General features: G+C 40.6%; 1 protein-coding gene across 5 annotated transcripts in view; it reads left to right on the top strand.

The window, feature by feature from the left end:
• Window positions 1–19,495, top strand: part of kcnc3b (potassium voltage-gated channel, Shaw-related subfamily, member 3b) — a 91,883-nt gene that overhangs the window by 61,873 nt on the left and 10,515 nt on the right. For 2 of the 5 annotated variants that reach the window (XM_072680141.1, XM_072680142.1), the window contains exons 4-5: window positions 4,199–4,219; window positions 8,922–8,962. The exons of 1 other annotated variant lie outside the window; for it this stretch is intronic. In XM_072680141.1, coding sequence (XP_072536242.1) covers window positions 4,199–4,219; window positions 8,922–8,956 — 56 coding nt within the window. In that variant the 3' untranslated portion in view covers window positions 8,957–8,962. Of the gene's footprint in view, window positions 1–2,601; window positions 2,871–4,198; window positions 4,220–8,921; window positions 8,963–16,267; window positions 16,439–19,495 lie in introns of those variants that run through there. 2 more of the 5 variants (XM_072680139.1, XM_072680140.1) reach the window with 2 other exon arrangements.

Here is a 19,495-nt window from a genome sequence, read left to right as displayed (position 1 = left end):
ACAGAAGGGGCAGAGAAGGACACTTTGGGCTGCTGTTATCATTCTTAAAAAAAGGCACATCGATACACTTGTCCAAAGGTGAAAATGTCCCAATTGATGACATACATATATACACATAGTCACAAACATGATATGCATAAACCCACACATAAGCAGAGTCTTTTGAACTGGTTCTTTTCAATCAATCAATTAATCAATCAAATTATTTTGGAGTCCAGACTGAATCAGACTGTACAGAAGCATCTGTACCATAGGCTGATGATCGTATCTTATTCCTTGTGAGATAAGATATATACACTATAAAAAATGCACAGCTTTCAGGCCTTTATTAATTTGTAGAAAACTGAAATGCTGAGAAAAATGACTGAAAATATCAGATTGGTCAATCAAAACTGTTACATAGAAAACATACATAGGAATTAGCACAATTAATTCACTTTTATCCAAACTTTTGAACAGAAATTGAATTTACAAAGTTCATAATTTGGCTAAATATAAAACAATAATTTCTCAAATGTTACCTCATTAGTAATTATATAAAATATTACAGTTATTTAATATATAATACCTTCCAATAGTTTAAAGTCACTTGTCATATGAATTAGTTTAATAGAAATAATTGTGGGGGGGTCTCAGAGTGGCTCAGCAAACCAAGACATTAACTGAATGGCCAGGGAATGGCAAGTTCAAATCCCAGGTCTTGGGGTAATGCTGCTTCGCCATCAGCAATCACTGCCAGAGGGAGCACAATTGGCCACGTTCTCTCTGGGTGGGTAGATGGTTCTATCCCCTCTTCACTCCTGTTGTGATACTGGCCGGCACAGGCATCTTTTGGCTGATGTATCAGAGCTAGGGATGGCAGCCTAGTGATGTCACAAAAAGAGGCAGTGGCAGTGTCCTTACCCTCCTAGTGTCGGGATGCATTGCAAGTGAAAAGGGGGAGTCCTAGTGAGTGGGTGAGTCAATTGGCTTGGCTAAATTGAGGGGAACATTAGGTAAAAAATTAAATAAAGAAAGACAAACACATTAATAAGTAAATGTGATACATTATTACATTGCCTGTAAAACAGTTCAGACAGTATGATATTGTTATATCCTTAAAAATTTTTGAATTCCCAAAGTGAAATTTGAAGAGGGATAAAGGAATCTCTCCTTGTTATAAAAAACTAAAGATCAGCATCAGCATTTAATCATAGGGGGTTCTGGACACAAATGAGAAAAGCATGAGATCTCCTTCTGCACCGAAAGACTGACAAATGATTTCTGAGATGCAGGAGAAGATCTTTCACTCTTCTGATGTGAATATCATTCAGCTGAGACTGAAGTGAGATCAGTGTGACCAAGACAAGTTCAGCCACCTGGAAGACTTTATTTTCATCAAAGTGTGAAAAACCAAGGGCTGTTTCTCAGGAGCTGAATCTCAAAAAAAAACCTGAGAATATTGTCTCACTCTGCTCTCAGACAGGACTTACCCGTGTCTAGGAGAACTGAGTGAGATCATGAGGAGATCATTGCTGTCACACAGAAGCTCTTCAGCCTTGAAGCTCCAACATGCAGCTGCACAGGACTTTCCCTTATCAATAAAAGGGATTTTATTTTATTCCATGTTATTTTTGAGCATTTCTATTAGTCTGTTAATCACAAAATTATGTCAAGAAGTGAATGGCAGTGAAAGATTTTTGCATGACAGCGACCATATGTTTTTTGTGTGTGTGTGTATTCCAGTCTGACTCCAGTAGTGAGCATCAGCTCTCAGTCACTGAATTGAAAGTCGATCCATTAAGACGGGCTGAGAATGAAGTCAATATGACTTCATTAATCAATGTGGACTGGAATAGAATCGCTTGAGTCGGCTGTTGGATTCATTGAAATGGACAGTTCAAAAGAATGAGTCAACTGAATCAGTCTGAATCAACTGAACGATCACTGTAAAGATTCAAAACTGTGTCAAACCTGCCGCTAAACGAAGCATTACAGATACTGCCACAGTGCTATCGTCTCAAACAGAGCCAAACACACACACACACACACACCATCTACATCCTAATCTGCTGTTTTGAAATCTCCACCTCTCTCTTACTCTGTTTTTCTCCTTTCACTGTTCTGATTCCTCTGTTCTCTTTCTCCTTCTGTTCTCTCTGTGTCTGTCATTTGTTGGCTGAACTGTTTTCCTCTCCTGTCTTCCTTCCTTTCTGTCTGTCTCTCTTTCTGATGTGCCCTTTCCTGAATCCTCTCTCCTTTTCTTAATTATATGCTCGTATCCTTCTTCCCCTCATCCTTTTTTTTATTGGCCCAACCCTGCTTTTTGTGTTTCCCCCCCCCCCTCACACACTTTCTCACTGCCCACTCTCTCTCTGACACTTTTTTTTTTTCATTATTCAACTCTAACTCTTAACACTCACGCACAACGGCACCTCCCTCCACCCGGAACCTGGCCCCACAAAACAACTTTTCCACGGAAAACCAATCGCTCCTTTACTTCCCAAAATAATGTCCCTTCATGCCCCAAAATCTGCACTCAAATGTCCTCTAAATCTGTACCGTCCCACCAAAACTCTCCCCTCTCCACCCCATGTCCACTCCGCGACCCCTGTCCGTTAGAGATGGGAGCACTGGCAGCAGCTCCTGAGCCCCCCGCTCCTCAGCAGTGGTATAAGCTGGAGGGCGCACTGTTACAGCAGGACCTCAATGCTAACTCCGCCTCCTCCTGGATCAAACCGTAGTACAGAGAGGTAAAGGCATTGAGATACTAAACAGAGAAACAAGGGGATGATCATACACATACATACACATACATGATCACCTGAAGCCCTACGTGGGACAGAACTTCATAGGGCGCAATGGGTGACAGTCCAAGCCCATGCATTCTTCAGCTTCTTTTTTCCCTTTATTCTCAATCTAGTGTATATCTGTATATTATTTTAATGACTGTTTGTGATTATGTTTGGCTTATGACCCAAAAAAGAGTGCAGGCTGGGTTTCCTGCAAATTCTGCTGTAGTTCAACAACCCTGCTCATCCATATTCCAAAGTCAGTTCTCCAGTCAAATCTGTATCACTGGAACTCAGTCCTCATCCCTCTCTCCTCCTCCATTATAGAGTGAACAGGGTTTACCCATTCCAGGTGCTGAACCCATTCCAGGTATTTAAAATTTAACATTTTACCTCCCCTACCATGACGTAGTGAGCAGCACTCTGAACACTGCCTCCACCAGTTAAGAGGATCTTACCACTAAGAAGCTAATCTGGGCCCTGAGGCTTGTGATCAGTGAAAGGTGAGGGTTGGTGGTAGGGGGAAGGTGAGACGTAATTTTATTGTTAAACGTTCTCTTGTTTAACACTTTCGTAAGTACGGTCCCACCAGTTGGATTTGCCGTGGCCGGTCCCTGATTGGTCCAGTCCCACCCATTCAGCTTTTGGCTTTGCTTCCACTAGTTCATCTTACCTGCTTCCCCCAGAACACTGCAGCTCACTAAAACTTAGCAACACCTGTGTTAATCAACGTTAATCAAAATTTGCTGGTCATATCAGCCACACCCTTGCTCATTTAAGGTGTGTGTTTGTTTACACTTCCTCTGCTAGTTTTTTATATAATGATTTATTTCTTAATTTAGCCTGTTTTCTACCCAATTTGAAAGACCAATTACACACTCCCTTATTACTGTGAACTCCCCCTATCACTAGCTATGCGTCCAACACTAAGAGGGTAAAAAATAGCACATGTCTCCTTCGAAGCCAGTCACTGCCTCTTTCCGAACTGCCCCTGATGCAGCATCGCTAGGCAGCCAGCTCGCTCTGAGGAAATCCGAGCCGTGAGTTTTGTGATCTGTTGCATCAGTAGGTTTTAACAAGGACAACAAGTAGCAGTCAACAGGGTCTCCGTCTTCAGATTATGACGTTTTATACACACACACACACACACACACACACTCACACAAACATTCCTGTGGTGAGGTGTGAAAGGCAGAAAGTGTGTAAACCCAGCCTGCTCTCTCTAACTGCCAATGCAATAAAAATGTAGGACAAAGGAGTTCGGTCACTGTGGACAGATGAAAGCGATACTTTGCTGTCTCTCCATTGTAACATGAGAGAAACGTCTACTAAATATGGAAATACAGGTTACTGCAGTGTGTGTGTGTGTGTGTGTGTGTGTGTACCCAGTGCTATCTCACATGCTCTGTATTGTCTCTCCCCTTCAGGTTGTGTCATATCACGCGTTTGTATGTGGGCTTCTTCATTCTACTTGCCGTTTTAGTGTTACTTATCCTATCCTCTCCGCGCTCTTATGTGTGTGTGTGTGTGTGTGTGTGTGTGTGTGTGTGTGTGTGTGTGTGTGTGTGCGTTTTTGCCGCGTGCCGTGCTCGTGGTGTCGTGATGTGGCTTATGGTGTTCTTAAAATGTTTCACTTTTTTTTTTTGTTGTTTTTTTCTTGCTCTGTCCGCTCTGGGCTGGGTAAGTCCCTGCAGTTCAGGAAGGGACTTGCCCAGGACAGTCGAGGTCACGGTGAGGTCACGGTGAGGTCATGTGCGTGTGAGTTTGCCAGGTTCTGCCAAGATTTAAGCTTTCAGCCCTCCAGAGTTTGCAGACGAATCGGCCTGTGGGTTCCGCACACAGTACCGCACAGTGCAGGGTTCTAAACCATGAGTGTCAAACACCGTTTTGGCTCAATTCAGTTCAGTTCAATTCAAAATGCATTGAGATGCAGAGTCCTATTCTACAGGGACTAGACAAGCTGTGAATCAGCAATGGGTGCAACTTAAAGTAGCTGAATGCATTTATTAGAAGGGATGTCCACAAACATTTGGACATATAGTGTAGCACTTTTTACGGCAAAGGAGCTTTACAGGAATCCTTGAAAAAGATCCAAGCCGCAATTAAGCGAGACAGGGGTGACAGTGGCATGGAAAAACTCCCTCTGAGGAATGAATCTTGAGAGGAATCAAAAGACGAATCACAGGGGAGCCGGCCTCCTCTGGTTGACAACAGATAGCAAAACACGAGCACAACAAAAATAATAAAAAATAATGAAAGAAGAAATGTACATTCAGTATGTAATAATACATAATATTCAGATTAGCCCAATTTTTATCCAAACAAGCAATAATATTTTAATGCTCTTCATTTGATTTTATTTGTTTCAAATAGATGAGTAAGTTTTCACTTAAGCCAAGGCTGCAGTATGTAGAGATATGGCCATGGGTTTAATGTGCTTATGTAGCCAGTCGGTATGAGCTTTAGATTAAGAACTTCAAATCCTATTAAATCTATCCCACCATTCCCACGCATCTAGGTGGGTAATACTGCCCTCCATCTCCAGATGCCACCCAGCCAGGGCATCTTTTAGCTGACATAAGAGAACTGGCAGTCAGTGTTCTTCTCTAAGCGTGTTGAGCCCAAGTTAGTAGCAGCTCCAGAAGATGTAGTCCATGTGGTTTAAAGTAAGCACATGTTATCTTGGTTGGGACGGGGGAGACCTAGCAAGTAAATGGGATCGGTAGGTCTGAATTGGGCAGAAAATGTGGTCAGAGCATTTCAGGATTTGGGGTCGATCAATATGCTAAGCTAATATGTCTCAGCTGTAGCAGGCCAGATAAAATGAGGTATGCCTTGTGTTTGAGACCAGTGTTCTAGATACTCTGCACTGTTTCCTAATCACCCCTGAGCAGTGAGAGAGATAGCGTGCAAGAAGGAGGAATAAGGGATGAAGATCAAGAGTCAGAGGGCATAGAAACAGATGGCATAATCAGGAGACCTCACTCAAATGATCTCACTTCTTCAGTGCTCAGTGTAACCAAGGTCTTCTGTATATATATATATATCTGTGTGTGTTTGTATGTGTGTGTGTGTGTGTGTGTGTGTGTGTTTGGGGGGGTGGTAGGCGAGTCATAGCTGTCTTAGCTGTTGTTGTAAGCTGTATGCAAGGTGTAAACGCACTGATGTGTGGCTGACTGGTTGACAGACAGACACAGGGACATTTGGACAGACTCTCAGACAGACTGACAGAGGGAAGGTAAGACCAAGCAGCACGGCCTTCCAGCAGCATCAATACCCCCATCCACCCCAAAACTCAACCCTCATCCCTACAAGCCTCTATACCCAACCCCCCTCAACCACCTGAACTCTCTAAACCCCAACTAAACCCTGACCCCAAGTCAAGGCCTGGCCCTCTGCTTAGCTGCAGCCTCGGCTATTAGGATGAAGCAGCCATGCACTCTCTTTACGTCCCACTTTAATGTCCAGAGCAAGCCAAAATACATATATCAAATTTATGATGTTTTAGAATATACTTTAATAGACTGTCATATATATTGATAAATATATTGTTCTTGTGGCTTGTGTGTGTGTGTGTGTGTGTGTGTGTGTGTGTATGTGTGTGTGTGTGAAAGAGAGAGAGAAAGTGTATGTTTTTAATGAGGTTCTTTGTAAGACCCTACCCTGCTTAGTGGGTCCCCACAAAGACACTCTGGGGACATTTTACTGGTGTTCATTACGAACAGTCCTATAAATATGGCAATACAAGAGTTTGTGTGTGTGTGTGTGTGTTTGTGTGTTTTAATTTTTTAACATTTTATGAGACCTAAACCTACTTTGTGGGGACATTTTACTGGTGTTCATGACGGACAATCCTTTATACACTTTCATTTGTTCCCATAAATATGTTAATACGAGTGTGTGAGTGCTACAGAAAATATTATGCACATCTTATGAGAGACTCGGGGTGTATGAGATGCATCCAGCTTGGGGCATGTATGGCTGAGAGTGCATTTAGGCACTACACACACAGACACACATGCACATTGCTCTGGCTGTTAAAGTGGTCTGTTCATGTGCTGTAAAAGTCTTTAGTGCTCTGCATCTATACTGTATGTGAATGTGAGAGAAAATGAGAGTGAGTGTGTGTGTGTGTATGTGTGTTGGTGTCTGTTTAACATGTGCAAGTGCTGGTTTGGGCATGAATGTATGAGGCAGCACAGTCAGGCTATGGTATAAAAACTGACTCAACACAATGAGCCGTGAGTTTACCCTTTCTCTCACTTTCCCCTGTCTCTATACTCTCTAGCAGGGGCGCAGGAAGTGCTGGGGCTAACAGATATATGTTTTCTCCTATGAGAAGTAATGTAACGCATTACAGTTGACAGCTGACTGCTAATGACAGCAACATCCCAGTTGAACTCAATTCTACACCACTTTCTTTAGCCATTTTTGGAGCAATATATTCAAAAGTTTCAAAAAGGGGTACATAAAACATAGTGACCTCTCAGCAGCCTTTTAGTGCTAATAACCAGATTATTCCCACAGCAGCTGCAGTGAATCCAGTGAGATTACAAGAAAGATCAGTGCAGTCTGCTTCTCCTCTTGACTTTGGTGTGGGGAAAAATGAGTAAAAGTCTATAATTCTAGTATTCTAAGTTAGGGTCTTCGTTTCTCAAGCTGTATAGTGACAGTGTCAGTTAGCTACGAGAAAAAAATAGTTTTTAGAAGTTTTTACCGGACTCAGATTATTATTATTTTTATTATTATTTTTTTTATTTTTTTTTTTTATTTTTTTTTTTTTTTGTATTTTTTTTTTTTTTTATATATGTATGTGCCATTATGTTTAGCAGTTGCAGTAAAAATGCTAAAAAATAATAATAATATTTGGGGTGCTGTAGACCCCCTCCACCCCAGCATCCCCCACTTTCTGCACCTCTGCTCAATACTCTCTTCATCTTTAATTCGATGTGTGTGTATGTGTGAGAAAATGTGTGTTCTTTTTGTCGCTCTGTATTGTCGCACACACACCAAAATGATATGTACATAATGGACAGTTACATTTACAGTAATAGTTATAGTACAGTTACAGTAAAATCAGAAAGCAGAGAAATATCACTGTTGAAAGTTGGAAATGAACAACAGCTACATTACAAAGGTAAGACTGAAACACCAATATCTAACCAACATCTAATCAGTAGAGCTATTTTTATTAGATAGACATAAATTCACACCCATTTCATCTCCCAAGTTTTCTGTCTTTCTTCAGACGTCTGTTTTAGATGTTTGTCTGCATGACCTTTCGACCTCGGCATGGCCACTTGTACTATGTGTGCTATAAGTGTCCATAGTGCCGCCTCACAAGTATCACAACCAGTCATGTAGATGCTCAGTAGCGCTCACGTGTCTAGCTCAGCTTTACTTTAGTGAGAAGCAATTGAATTATGGGTAGTGTAGTCCTTTCTGAGGTTAACCACTCAGACCCCCCTTTTGACCGCAGTGATGTAGTCCAGTACTAGCATTTAAGTGGGTTAAAAGACTCACTTTGAAGCCCATAGAGTTTGTGTGTCAGAGGAAACTCTCGCATTACAGACATGCCGAACACTCCAGCGTCGGCACTGTGATTTGTGTTCAAGTCGGGGCACCAGATCAATAGAACTTAATTGTGGGTAATATGAACCTTGTCCATTTTTATCTGCCCATTGATCAATACACTGACCTATTGAAGGAGCAAGCCGCTTTGGGCAGCACCATTAAACGCTCCATGTACATATGGCCTTCATAACGATGCCAGACCATTATTTAGTCAAAGGCATGGCATGCATATATCCATATATCATATATATATATATATATATCCATGTCTGGGCTGTGAAACGGCTAGTGTTACTTTAGCACTAGTGGTTTTTACTGTTTACTGCATACTAACCTCACTCAACTCATGCCTTGCCACATGACATAATGCAGCTCACCATTAACCATCTAGCCACGTATGCTATATCTCTAAAGGTCATATGTACACAGTGATATAGATTAACATAGGCTGCAAGCATAATACTGGTTTTGATATTTGCAGACCTTTTTTACCTCTTCATGTTGCTCACTTTCACAAATTCACTGTTCCCCACCATTCTCTAACAAATGTCCATCTCATTCTCCATCCATCTCCAGGCCGCCAGTGCAGTGCCAGTGTTTCTAAAGTTTGACTGTGGGTAGGTATTTAACTCTCTAATACTATAGCTTTAGTCTATTCTGATGTCAGACAGATGTTATATGACTACTGGTAGGTATTTAACATGTTGTACCACAGGTATTGTCCTTTTCACACAGATACTTGTGTATTTTCTTCCCATTTGAAGTACACTGTTGATGGTGTTTATAACATTTTCCATTTTTATTGTTGTACTACTTACAGTACAATGGTTAACGCCTACCACTGAAAGTGTATTAATGTACTGCACCCATGTATACTGTAGTGTGTATATATACTTAGATATACTAGTTCAAATTCAGTCTACACAGTAAATTCAGGGTTTAACTGAGACCGTATGATTTAGTTTTGATGCATGGAGTGTTACAGCTGACTATAGGTTTGAAATGGGCATTGCAATGTATAGTTTGTTAAACATTTCGTCCAATAGTAAAGGAAATCATTGTCACGAAGATGATTCTAGCGACAGCAACAAACACCCAGTCATCCATGAAATACTCACTCATCCTTTCCTCCACTTCCCATTGTTTAACCTCTTCACACTCCAAGGCTTATCACACACTAAGGCGTATTGCTCAGTAACTCAGAAGGAAGGGACTTCTGTGCAAACTGGGGGGGGTTATTCTCTGGCAATAACCATTCGAAGTTTAGAATAACACTTTCATAGGCTTTTTAAAGCTTTTATTATACACCTTTTCTTTTGAAAAAGGTCCTAAAATGCCAATACACCTCGAACAAAGTGTCAGCTAGCAGTCCCATTTAAAGCCCTATTTTAGCTGGTTTAGTTTTGGCTAGAAGTGGTAAAATTTAAAGTAATTTTACCATTTGGATCCATGATTTTAGTCCAGTACGAAACAGCAGGGTTGGTCATTTGTACAAGTCTGCTATCTTGTAGAGTTCTCTGAACCCAGACCTCCATTTGTATTAGCAGTTCTGTTTAAATTGGCCTCATGCTAAAGAAATAGCAAAACCTGCTGGTAGATTGACACAGTTCCTTTACCCTTAACGTTTCACTGAAGATTACGGTCATCTGCAACACTTTCAATGATGGCCTGAATAAAACAAGAATGAAAATGCAGCTTGAATGGAAATCCCTGGCATCTTTACTCAAATAGTTTGTTAAATGCATTTGTTAAAGGAAATTCTAAACAAAATATAAGCATATAAACAACATTTATTATTAATATTATTGTTAGTTACTGTTAGCTCTAGAAACTCAAAAAACTTATAGCATATATATAAATATATATATATATATATATATATATATATATATATATATATATATATATATAGGTGACATTTTAGTTCAATTTTAATGTACCAACATTTCCTTGGAGGAAACACTTTCAGGCAAGCAATTTACCAAGATATTTTCAAGCATAGTTACATGCTGGGACCCCAGTTTTTTCACACTAATGTTTCCATATTTAATCAGGTGGGTTATGGTCACATCTTTATAACCTTTGTTCTGACAAACGATGATCATTCTGGGTATTCTAGATGTAAGGTATTAGCATTAGCAGATTATTAAAAATAGAATCAAATTCAGTTATTTCAAAAACAGTGTTTCTTATCTTGTTGTTAATTATTATACTTAATATATCTGTATTTATTTAGTTTAATAAACATTTAATTTAATAAGTATTAACAGTTTCAAATAGCCAGGTTTAGACGTAAAACATTGCAGCTCAGTGTGTGCTCTGTTACAGTAAACCTGATTCACCTCATTAAGGTCTTTTAAGCTAGATGTTTCAGGTCCAGTTTGATTCATTTGAGTATGTGTCTATGATGGGTATGTCCCAGTTACAATACTCATTTACAAGAAGAGCTTTGCAATCCCACACCATCCCCTCTTGTGTTGAAGCATCAGAAAAGAAATTAGAGGGGAAAAAAAATCAAACATGGGGAAAAAATGAAGGAGGATAAATTGGTTCAGTCTGCAGTGAGAAACTAAAGCCAGATTGTAAATCCATAGCACTTAAAAACCTCCGGCAACTAGAAATTGTTTTGGAGTGTGTGCGTATGTGTGCAAGTGTGTGTGAGTATATCATTTGTCAGTAACATATTATGCTATGCATGTTCATTTGTGTTTTTAATGGTTAGTAGTGGGAAAGCTCCTATAAGCCTGTTTGAATCTTTCTTCTATGAACCTTCATGTTTTTACGGATATCTCTCATGATAAAAGGAGCCATAAATAAAGGCCATAAATAGAAGCAGGCAAGCTTTCCGGTCTAAATGCATAAAGATATTTGCATCAGAACTGATATGATTAGTGAAAGCTATGTCAGACATAGTAAATACACTTTAGACTACAACATAGAACAGCACATAAACTCTATGTCCAAACGTACGTGCGCACCCTGCTTTATTTTACAGCCACATCCATTGTTAACAGGTGTGTAAAATCTACAGTCTCCACAGACAAACATTGGTAGTAGACAAGCATGGCTCATAATGAAGAGCTCAGTAACGTTAAACATGGCACTTTCATAAAACGCCACCTTTGCCATGTTTGTGAAATTTCTGCTCTGCTAGATCTGCCCCAGTCAACTGTAAGTTCTAGTGTTGTCACATTCAAATGTTCATAGGAGTGTTGACAGAGAAAGGTAGGTCTGATGGTCAGATACTGTTGACCATATGATGTGTCAGCATGATCAAATTTTACATTTATATATATATGACAACTAATATAACAAAACTCTTATTGATTTAAAGATATAGTGATACCGGTTTGTACTGATCATTTCTAGAACAATTTCCTTCCCTCATACAGAAATAGGAAATATTGCAACCATATACTCCAAACCATATAAATAATATAAACAAATACTTAAAACTGTTACCTTATATTTAGTGATTTAATAAATATAGAGCTAGAAAGCTTAAAACCACTATGATGAGTTCATTAAAAGCATGTTTAGCGGTTCAGTGGTTAGACGTCTGCATTTTGCTTTCTGTGGAAAAGAATGAATAATGACCGTATAAACGGTCCTGAATGATATGGAATATCATGATATGGAAATACATTGTATTTAAATGTTTTGTATTAAAATGTACACAGCTTTTTTTTTTTTTTTTTTTCTGATCACCACTGTCGTATAGTTCATTAATCTACTCAATAATCTCTACATTTACCAAATTTTTGCCACAGAATTCTGAAAATCGCTTGTTTCTAGGACCAGTCAGCTTTAAACCGATGCAAACATCCTGTTAAAATAATCACACTGGCTCAAAACGGACAGTGACAGACCTAGAAAATGTGTATTTGCTGGATTAATCCCCTTACTGCCACCTTACTAAAATATGTAATAATGCAAGTGAGCCTAAAGGACATGTGAGCTTATGGGGGTTTTCTTCTACATGTTTATAATCCACGTGTATGTGTCTCATTATGTCCTTTTAATGTCTGTGAATGTAAGTGACCTTGCCAGTGTTTGCATGTCCTTCTGGCCACGCGTATGTGTGCGTGTGTGTGTCTGTGTGTGTGTGTCAGTCAAGTGGTCGAGTTGAGGGCCTTCATGTATATTTCAAAGCTCTCTCAGCCTACTAATGCAACCACGGAGATAGAAAGACAGTAAGTGAGAGAGAGAGAGAGAGAGACATAGAGAGAGAGAGAGAGAGAGAGAGAGAGACATGTAGTAACTGAACTCACTCTAGGACCTGTAATGTGGTTGTGCGTGTGTGTATGTGTGCACTAGTGTTTGGTTTAGTACATTATCAGGACAAAAAAGCAGAGAAAGGCAAAAACAACAAAATGAGACAAAAGGTCTTTCAGGTCTGCAGTATTCAAAAGGGGGCATCTGGGTGTAGAGTATCAGAGGGGAGTGGGCAGGGAGGCTTAAATGACTAGGCTGTGTGGGGCTTTGTTTGTTAGAGGGCAGTGTGGCAGACTTCTCTTGGAGAACCTTTATGGATCTGGGTACATATAGTTTAATAGAAACCAGTGAATCAAATCGAACATGAGTTTTGTGCATCGTTGCACCCCTAATAGATTTGGTTGATATGATGTAGTTTGGGCATCTTTGGCCAAATGACACATTTTCTGACTCTGAACATATACTTATACTGTACATATACATAATACTTTCACCTAATCTTAATGCACAGTTACTCTATATTTCATATTTCATAACCTACAAAAATAAAAAATAATCAGTGTGTTTGTTCCTGCAAACATATGAGCAGAGACAGTACAGAAACATCTTCATTGGCAGAAATCAGAGCTTGCAAATGCTCTTATTATTATGTATGAAATATATTTCCCATTTTTTTTTACCTATTTTCTTCCCAATTTGGATCGCCAATTACCCAGCCTGTACAAATTCTCCCCCTATCGCATGCAATGCTCCCGACACTCCGGCATGTGTGCAAATTTCAGTTCTTGTAGTTGGAATTTCTTCCACTCTTCTTTGTAGAAGGCTTCAAGGTCTGAGATGCTCCTTGGCCGTCTTGCTGCCCAGTTTGTTTCAAGGTCTATTCGCATTTTTGCTTTGATATTTAGGTTGGGGGACATTGTAAAAGTTCCATTTTAAAAGCTTCAGTTTTAAACCAGTCTCTGTCCAGGTGGTCCAAGATCATTATTCTGTTGTAGAAGCCAACTTCTTTTCAGCTTCAGCCTTTAAAGCCTTTTTTTAAGATTTGCTGGGTGTCGCAAGTTTGTATATCCCAAGCCATGCTGCTTTGCTATCAGCAGCCAAAGAGAGCGAGAGTCTGAGAGAGTATAATTGGCCATGCTCTCTCCAGGTGGGTAGATGGCGCTCTCTGTACTCATCACTCTTAAGTGATGTTAGCTGGCACAGCCTTCTGTTAGCTGGTTTGGTGGCGCAAGAGACCTGGTGCTTTCCTCTGAGCAGACCTGTTATGTCCTTACCTTTCTAGTGACGGGATCATTGCTAGTGCTAGAGGGGGGAAACAAAGGGTTGGGTTAATCAGCAGATCCAAATTGGGAGAAAGAAGAGACTAGAAGAAACCCCTCAAGGTCTATTCACATTTTTTGCTTTGATATTTAGATTGGGGGACATTGAGTTCCATTCTAAAAGCTTCAGTTTGTCTCTGTTTAGGTGGTCCATGGTGGATTTTGAGGGATGTTTTAGATCATTGTCCTAGATTGTCTTTGAACCCACCTTCTTTTCAGCTTCAGCCTTTAAAGCCTTTTTGCTGTTTCTTGTGGGGTCAATTCTACCCTCCACTTTTTCTGTTTTGTCCTATTTTGACTTCATCAGTTAAAAGCACTTGTTTCCAAAATCCATCAGAACCCTAAGTTCTGGGGGGGCTTTGAGCTGATGGGACCCCCACCTTTTTCAGGCAGAGATTGAGCATTTACGCCACGAGAAGGAGAAGGGAGAGGAGCGGTTTTATAGTGCGTAATAATGGAGAGGAGTTGGGCGTGGTCCGTCCCCCAAACTTTTAGTTATTGCACAACTCTATGTATAGCCAAGGGGGCCTCAACCTTTGGATACAAATGTGTATGGGACATATGTGTGACTCTGTGTCCTGATACTGTATTAAAATGTGTGTGTGTATGTGTGTGTGTCAGTACCCGTACCTTTAATTTCACTTTAGCTGTATTTTAGACCTTATAAACACTTGGAACTGTTGCCAGTCACAACTTGTGTGTGTGTATATATGTGTGTGTGTATGTGTGTGTCTGCATATGTGTGTCCTGCTTTGATAAAAAAGGGAACTGTTCTTCTTGTGTTTCTTCACACTGTACTGTTGTGTGGTTAACATGCAGCCGTGTTCCCTCACATATCCCTCTGACTCCTTTAAGCTAACGGAGAGAGAGAAAAAGGAGACATAGAGAGAGAGAGGGAGGAAGGAGAGAAATGTGGGTGGAAAGAAGCTGTTGTTGTTGCACTTCGCTTGAATGCCTGGTCTTTTTAAAGCCAAGAGTGACCAACCCGAGCGGCTGCTTGAACCAGTCGCAAATGTGACTTCACGTTTGACTAAATATGCATATTCACCTTATTAAAAATCCCTACCTCATGCTTCCACTCACTGGCCACTTTAAGCTCCGCCTACCTAATAAATCACTGGAAAGGTGAATATATACTATTATAGTCTGTTACAATTTACCATCACCTTCTACTCTATTTATCACTGGTCAGTGTTTGACCGTAGATATAATGTGGGTGGTGTGTTAAGTGTGTGGAACTGAGGTGGGCTTTTTACACATGTTATAGTGGTACTGCTAGTTTGAGACCACTGATGAAAAGCATAACAGATCAGCTACCATATCTAACCCTACACCAGCAAAGTGGAGCTACACAGAGGGGTTTCTAATGAGGTGTAGACACTCAATTCGACTCAAATCTGTGAACAGTGTATTCCAGAGTATTGCCAGACTTAAGAGAACCCAACGAAGGCTTTATGACCACACAGTTAAGGGAAGCGCGACAGCTATTAGGCTGCTACGAAGCTATCAGAGGTTGTCCGGGATGTCGTGCATTGTGGTGCATGTGAATAGAACTTCAGTTGCTCAAGTTAATGGGTCCGCTTGTGCAGTATTGTAGCTTCCATATGTGGCTAAATCATTATATCGGTTTGCTATATGTTAGCACAACAACAATGTCCTTGACAACCTCTGGCCTGGTGGGAGGGGTCAGGCGTGTGGCTGTATGTGCAGCTTCCATCCCTATCGGAAACTAGGCCTGCTTCTCTTTTCTCCTGGTTGACCGAAACACGAGAGGTGCTGCACTACGCTGCACTGTGTAGCGCCCCCCCTGTTGAGCAAACGCACAGCTCTCCAAGCTTCCAGCAGGTGTTTCCTTCAACCAGTGGAGTACAATGGACTGTTGACAAGTTCTTGGCTATGAAGGATTCTGTGTTGTGTTGTTATTTTGATTTTGTTGTGGATTGTTGGAAAAGAAATGTATGACATATTTCATAACTCGCATTTTCTTGTTTTGTCCTGTCTTGTGTGTGTGTATGTGTGTGTGTGTGTGTGTGTGTGTGTGTGTATGTATGTGTGTTTTGTCTGTGTCTCTCCTTTCTGTCTCCCTACCTTTTTTTATTTTCACCTTCGTTTGAGTTTCTCTCCTTTCATATCTGCCTCACAAATGTCCACCTTCTCCTCACTCATAATGCTTTGTGTCTGCTGTCATTCGTCCCCTTTCTCCCAATCCTAACCCTTCTCTAACCCCCCACCTCCCCCCACCCCATCACCCCATTCATTCATGCTAACCCAAAACAACCCAAAAACATCGTTTTCAAACTTGATTTACCCTCCAAACAACTAATCCAACCTAAACCATATCTGAAAAACCGACCTCCCTCGCCTCGAACCATGGCCCCCCTCCGACAGCCACGGGCTACGAGAAATCTCGCAGCCTGAACAACATATCGGGAATGGCGGGGTCGTCACTGCGTCTAACCCCTATCACCAGCACGCCCTTTGACCCCTACGAGGCCCCTGGACCCCTGCGCCGCTGCCGCTCACCCATCCCCTCCATTTTGTAGCCAGGAGCGTGCGAGAGAGAGCGAAAGCTTAGAACTCAGGACAGGAGGAGAACAGGAGGAAAGGAAGACAGGACGGAGGCTGTGTTCGTGTGCGAATGTGTGTGTGTGTGTGTGTCTGTGTGTATCTGCGACCTGTGTGTGTCTGTAAAGTTGCAGCTCAGTCTCACACTCAAATTCATAGCAATAACCACATAGTGATCCTGAATGTAGAAAGAAGCTCCGCCTCCTCACCCTGTTCCGCTCACAGCTTCAGGTGCATGCCTATAGTAGATGTACTGGGAGACAGGAAATACACTGTACTGTATTTAGTAGAACCTAATGGGAGGAGAAAAAAAAGAAGAAGAGTGGGTTGTGACTGACTGGTGGAGGTCAGCCGAGGGAATATTGACTCAAATATGCAGATTAACCAGATTCGTCAAGTCGTCAACCTTAGAGAACAGTATGTGTGTGTGTGTGTGTTAATAGACCATAGCTAATTTTCCTCACACATTCATTAGTTCTTTATCGGTAGCAGTAGGATAAGATAGCGGCCGCCAAAGGAAAAAAAAAATGCAAATACGAGGAAAGTCAACAGAACTTGCTGGTTTAATGACCCTCAATGTCCTCCTCACATTCCGTTTTTGGACGGAATAACGCACATTTATCATTGTTTAATGCAGTTAAGAGGGGATGGATATGCCCTATACATAAGCGAACAATATGCAAGAGAAATCATGTTTGTGTGTATAATTCAAATACGGTATTTCATATTCTGAGAACTGATTATGCCTAGTTTCCTGGCAAGTATTTTTGCCTGCTAGTTATGTGTCATGATCCTCTATGTTATAATTGACTGGACATATACATCAGCCAACCATAGGGAAGCTAATTAGCTTTTGGCTTTTTGTCATTTTTTATTTGAATGCTTTTATATTTATGGTCGTAGTTATGGCCTCCTCCATTTGTTCGGTGGAACAAATCTTGCGTCGGGCTACATTGCTTGTACAATCTGAAAACTCCGAAAAAAAACAAATGCCATAATACCCTCAAGTAAGTCCATGGATTTAGTTCCACATACTTTTCCCGATGTTTTTACTTTTCTTTAGTTCTCCCATGATGCATGCTCTGCGTCCAGTCCCTGTGTTCAGTCTTGAGGGTGAAAGCGAAAATGGCGAGGAATCGTTTTAGTCTACGATCAATGGCACCCATCTCCACATATATATATATATATATATATATATATATATATATATATATATATATATATATATATATGCAAAATGTGCAATATTCCACACAGACTCATAATGCTGGAGACATACTTCACGCACACGTGTTGTTTGTAAAATATGTGTGCAAAGAAATATTTTTCATTCTTAAAAAAAGAAAAGAAAATGTACGATCAGTGTATGAAGTAGGTATGCTGATTTTAAGACTACACAGTATATATATGGCAACTCTAGAGCATTCCTGGTTTGTTGGTCTTGTCCTTGTTGATGTCCTGTTGTTGTTTTTCCTGATATTTTGAATGTGTTTCAAAATGGACTGTTTTTATTTTTAAAAACATTACTTTCTACGTCGCATTGTTTCATTTGTATATAATATATACATAAGTGTTACGAATCTGTGTTTCTTTTCAGTAGATAGAAAATATTGAAAACATTCAGGTCTAGTTGACCAAGTGCTTCCAAGAGTAATGAAGAAAAGAGAAGAAAGCCATTTCTGAGAAAATGCTTCCTTGGAATAGAGACAAATGAAAAATAACACATTGCAATAATTGCAAAGTAGTAGCTATAGGTTATAGGTGACTAACTGTAAAGTACGATTAGCTGTTATTTCGTTTCCTAATGGAGAATCAGCCGATTAGCTGACGTCGTAGACATGAAGAAAGGAGCCATTTTGTTTTAAACATGGCACCTGTCATAGCCAAGCTGGGCCAAGTTTTCTTGATGCAGTGGTGACCTTGCTCCTTCGGTTTTCCAGTAAAGCGTGTTTTTCTACAGTCCCCTAAGTATGTCTTTAAGTATGGCTGGATTGAGTTCCCGGTCATTATTTTGAACATCATGATAGTGAGTTGAAATTGCATTAAAATTTTGTAACAGGTTCTAGGTGTTAGCTTAGTAAATGAGTGCAGCAGTGACAGTTCTTTCTATACCCAAAATACGCAAAATCAAAGGTCTCTGTGTACGTCATTAGCCTAAAACAACTTTAGCCAAGCTTCGGCAAACAAAGTTTGCGTAAAAGTGGAGAAAACAAATACACCATGTAACAACAAAGCATGTAATCGGACGGTGCTTAGGAGATGATACTAGTAGTGTTCCAGCGGCAAATCTCTGGAATTGCATAGCGCCACCTACAGTAGTGGAGTGCTCATACTGTCCACAACAGCCAAATCAAAATGTGATCTTGTTTCACTGAAAGTATACCAAGGCTTTATGGCCCCTCAGCTGTGTGTGTGATCAAAAATGCTTATTGGCTGAAAGCACTTGCGTGTTGCTGCTAGTGTTCACAGGACAGCTATGCTACCCTGATAGCAAATGAGCCATGGCTCATATCTGGCTCTACCAGCACATATATCCTGCCGTGAAATGACTGGGATGGCTTCGTCCAAATCTGCGTGCCAGAACACGGTCACAACTGGCACGGTAATGGTCCAAAATAGAATCGCTGTACAAACATTTCTCAAGGCAGGCTGCTATGGCCAAACCTTAAATGTGGCGGCTACAGCTGGGCCAGTTTTGGTCATCAGTACACTTGCTGTTGCCGTAACTGACCTGTAAGTGCCTTAACTGGGTCGTATATGGCCCAGAATCGTCTGCTATCGGGGTAGGTAATTTAGGTAATTACACTAAATAGCTCATGAAATGATATGCCCCCTAAATGGTGCACTACATGCTAGTGGGACCTATAAGCTAGTGGGACCTTGAGACTCCTGCTCAATGGCAGCAACTGAAATGATGGATGAAGGGGGTGGGTTGGGTCATTATCAACCTGAATTGTCTTTTTTAGTTATAGATCAGATGTAAAAGTTCTGTAGTGACAATTGTTTGTATCCAATGATTCTGTACCTAATTGAGAGGTTCCCATACCAAGA

The sequence above is a fragment of the Salminus brasiliensis genome, chromosome 5 (assembly GCF_030463535.1).
Source record: "Salminus brasiliensis chromosome 5, fSalBra1.hap2, whole genome shotgun sequence".
NCBI lineage: Eukaryota > Metazoa > Chordata > Actinopteri > Characiformes > Bryconidae > Salminus > Salminus brasiliensis.
Note: the sequence above shows the minus strand (reverse complement) of the source record. Positions and strands in the feature narration are given on the sequence as shown.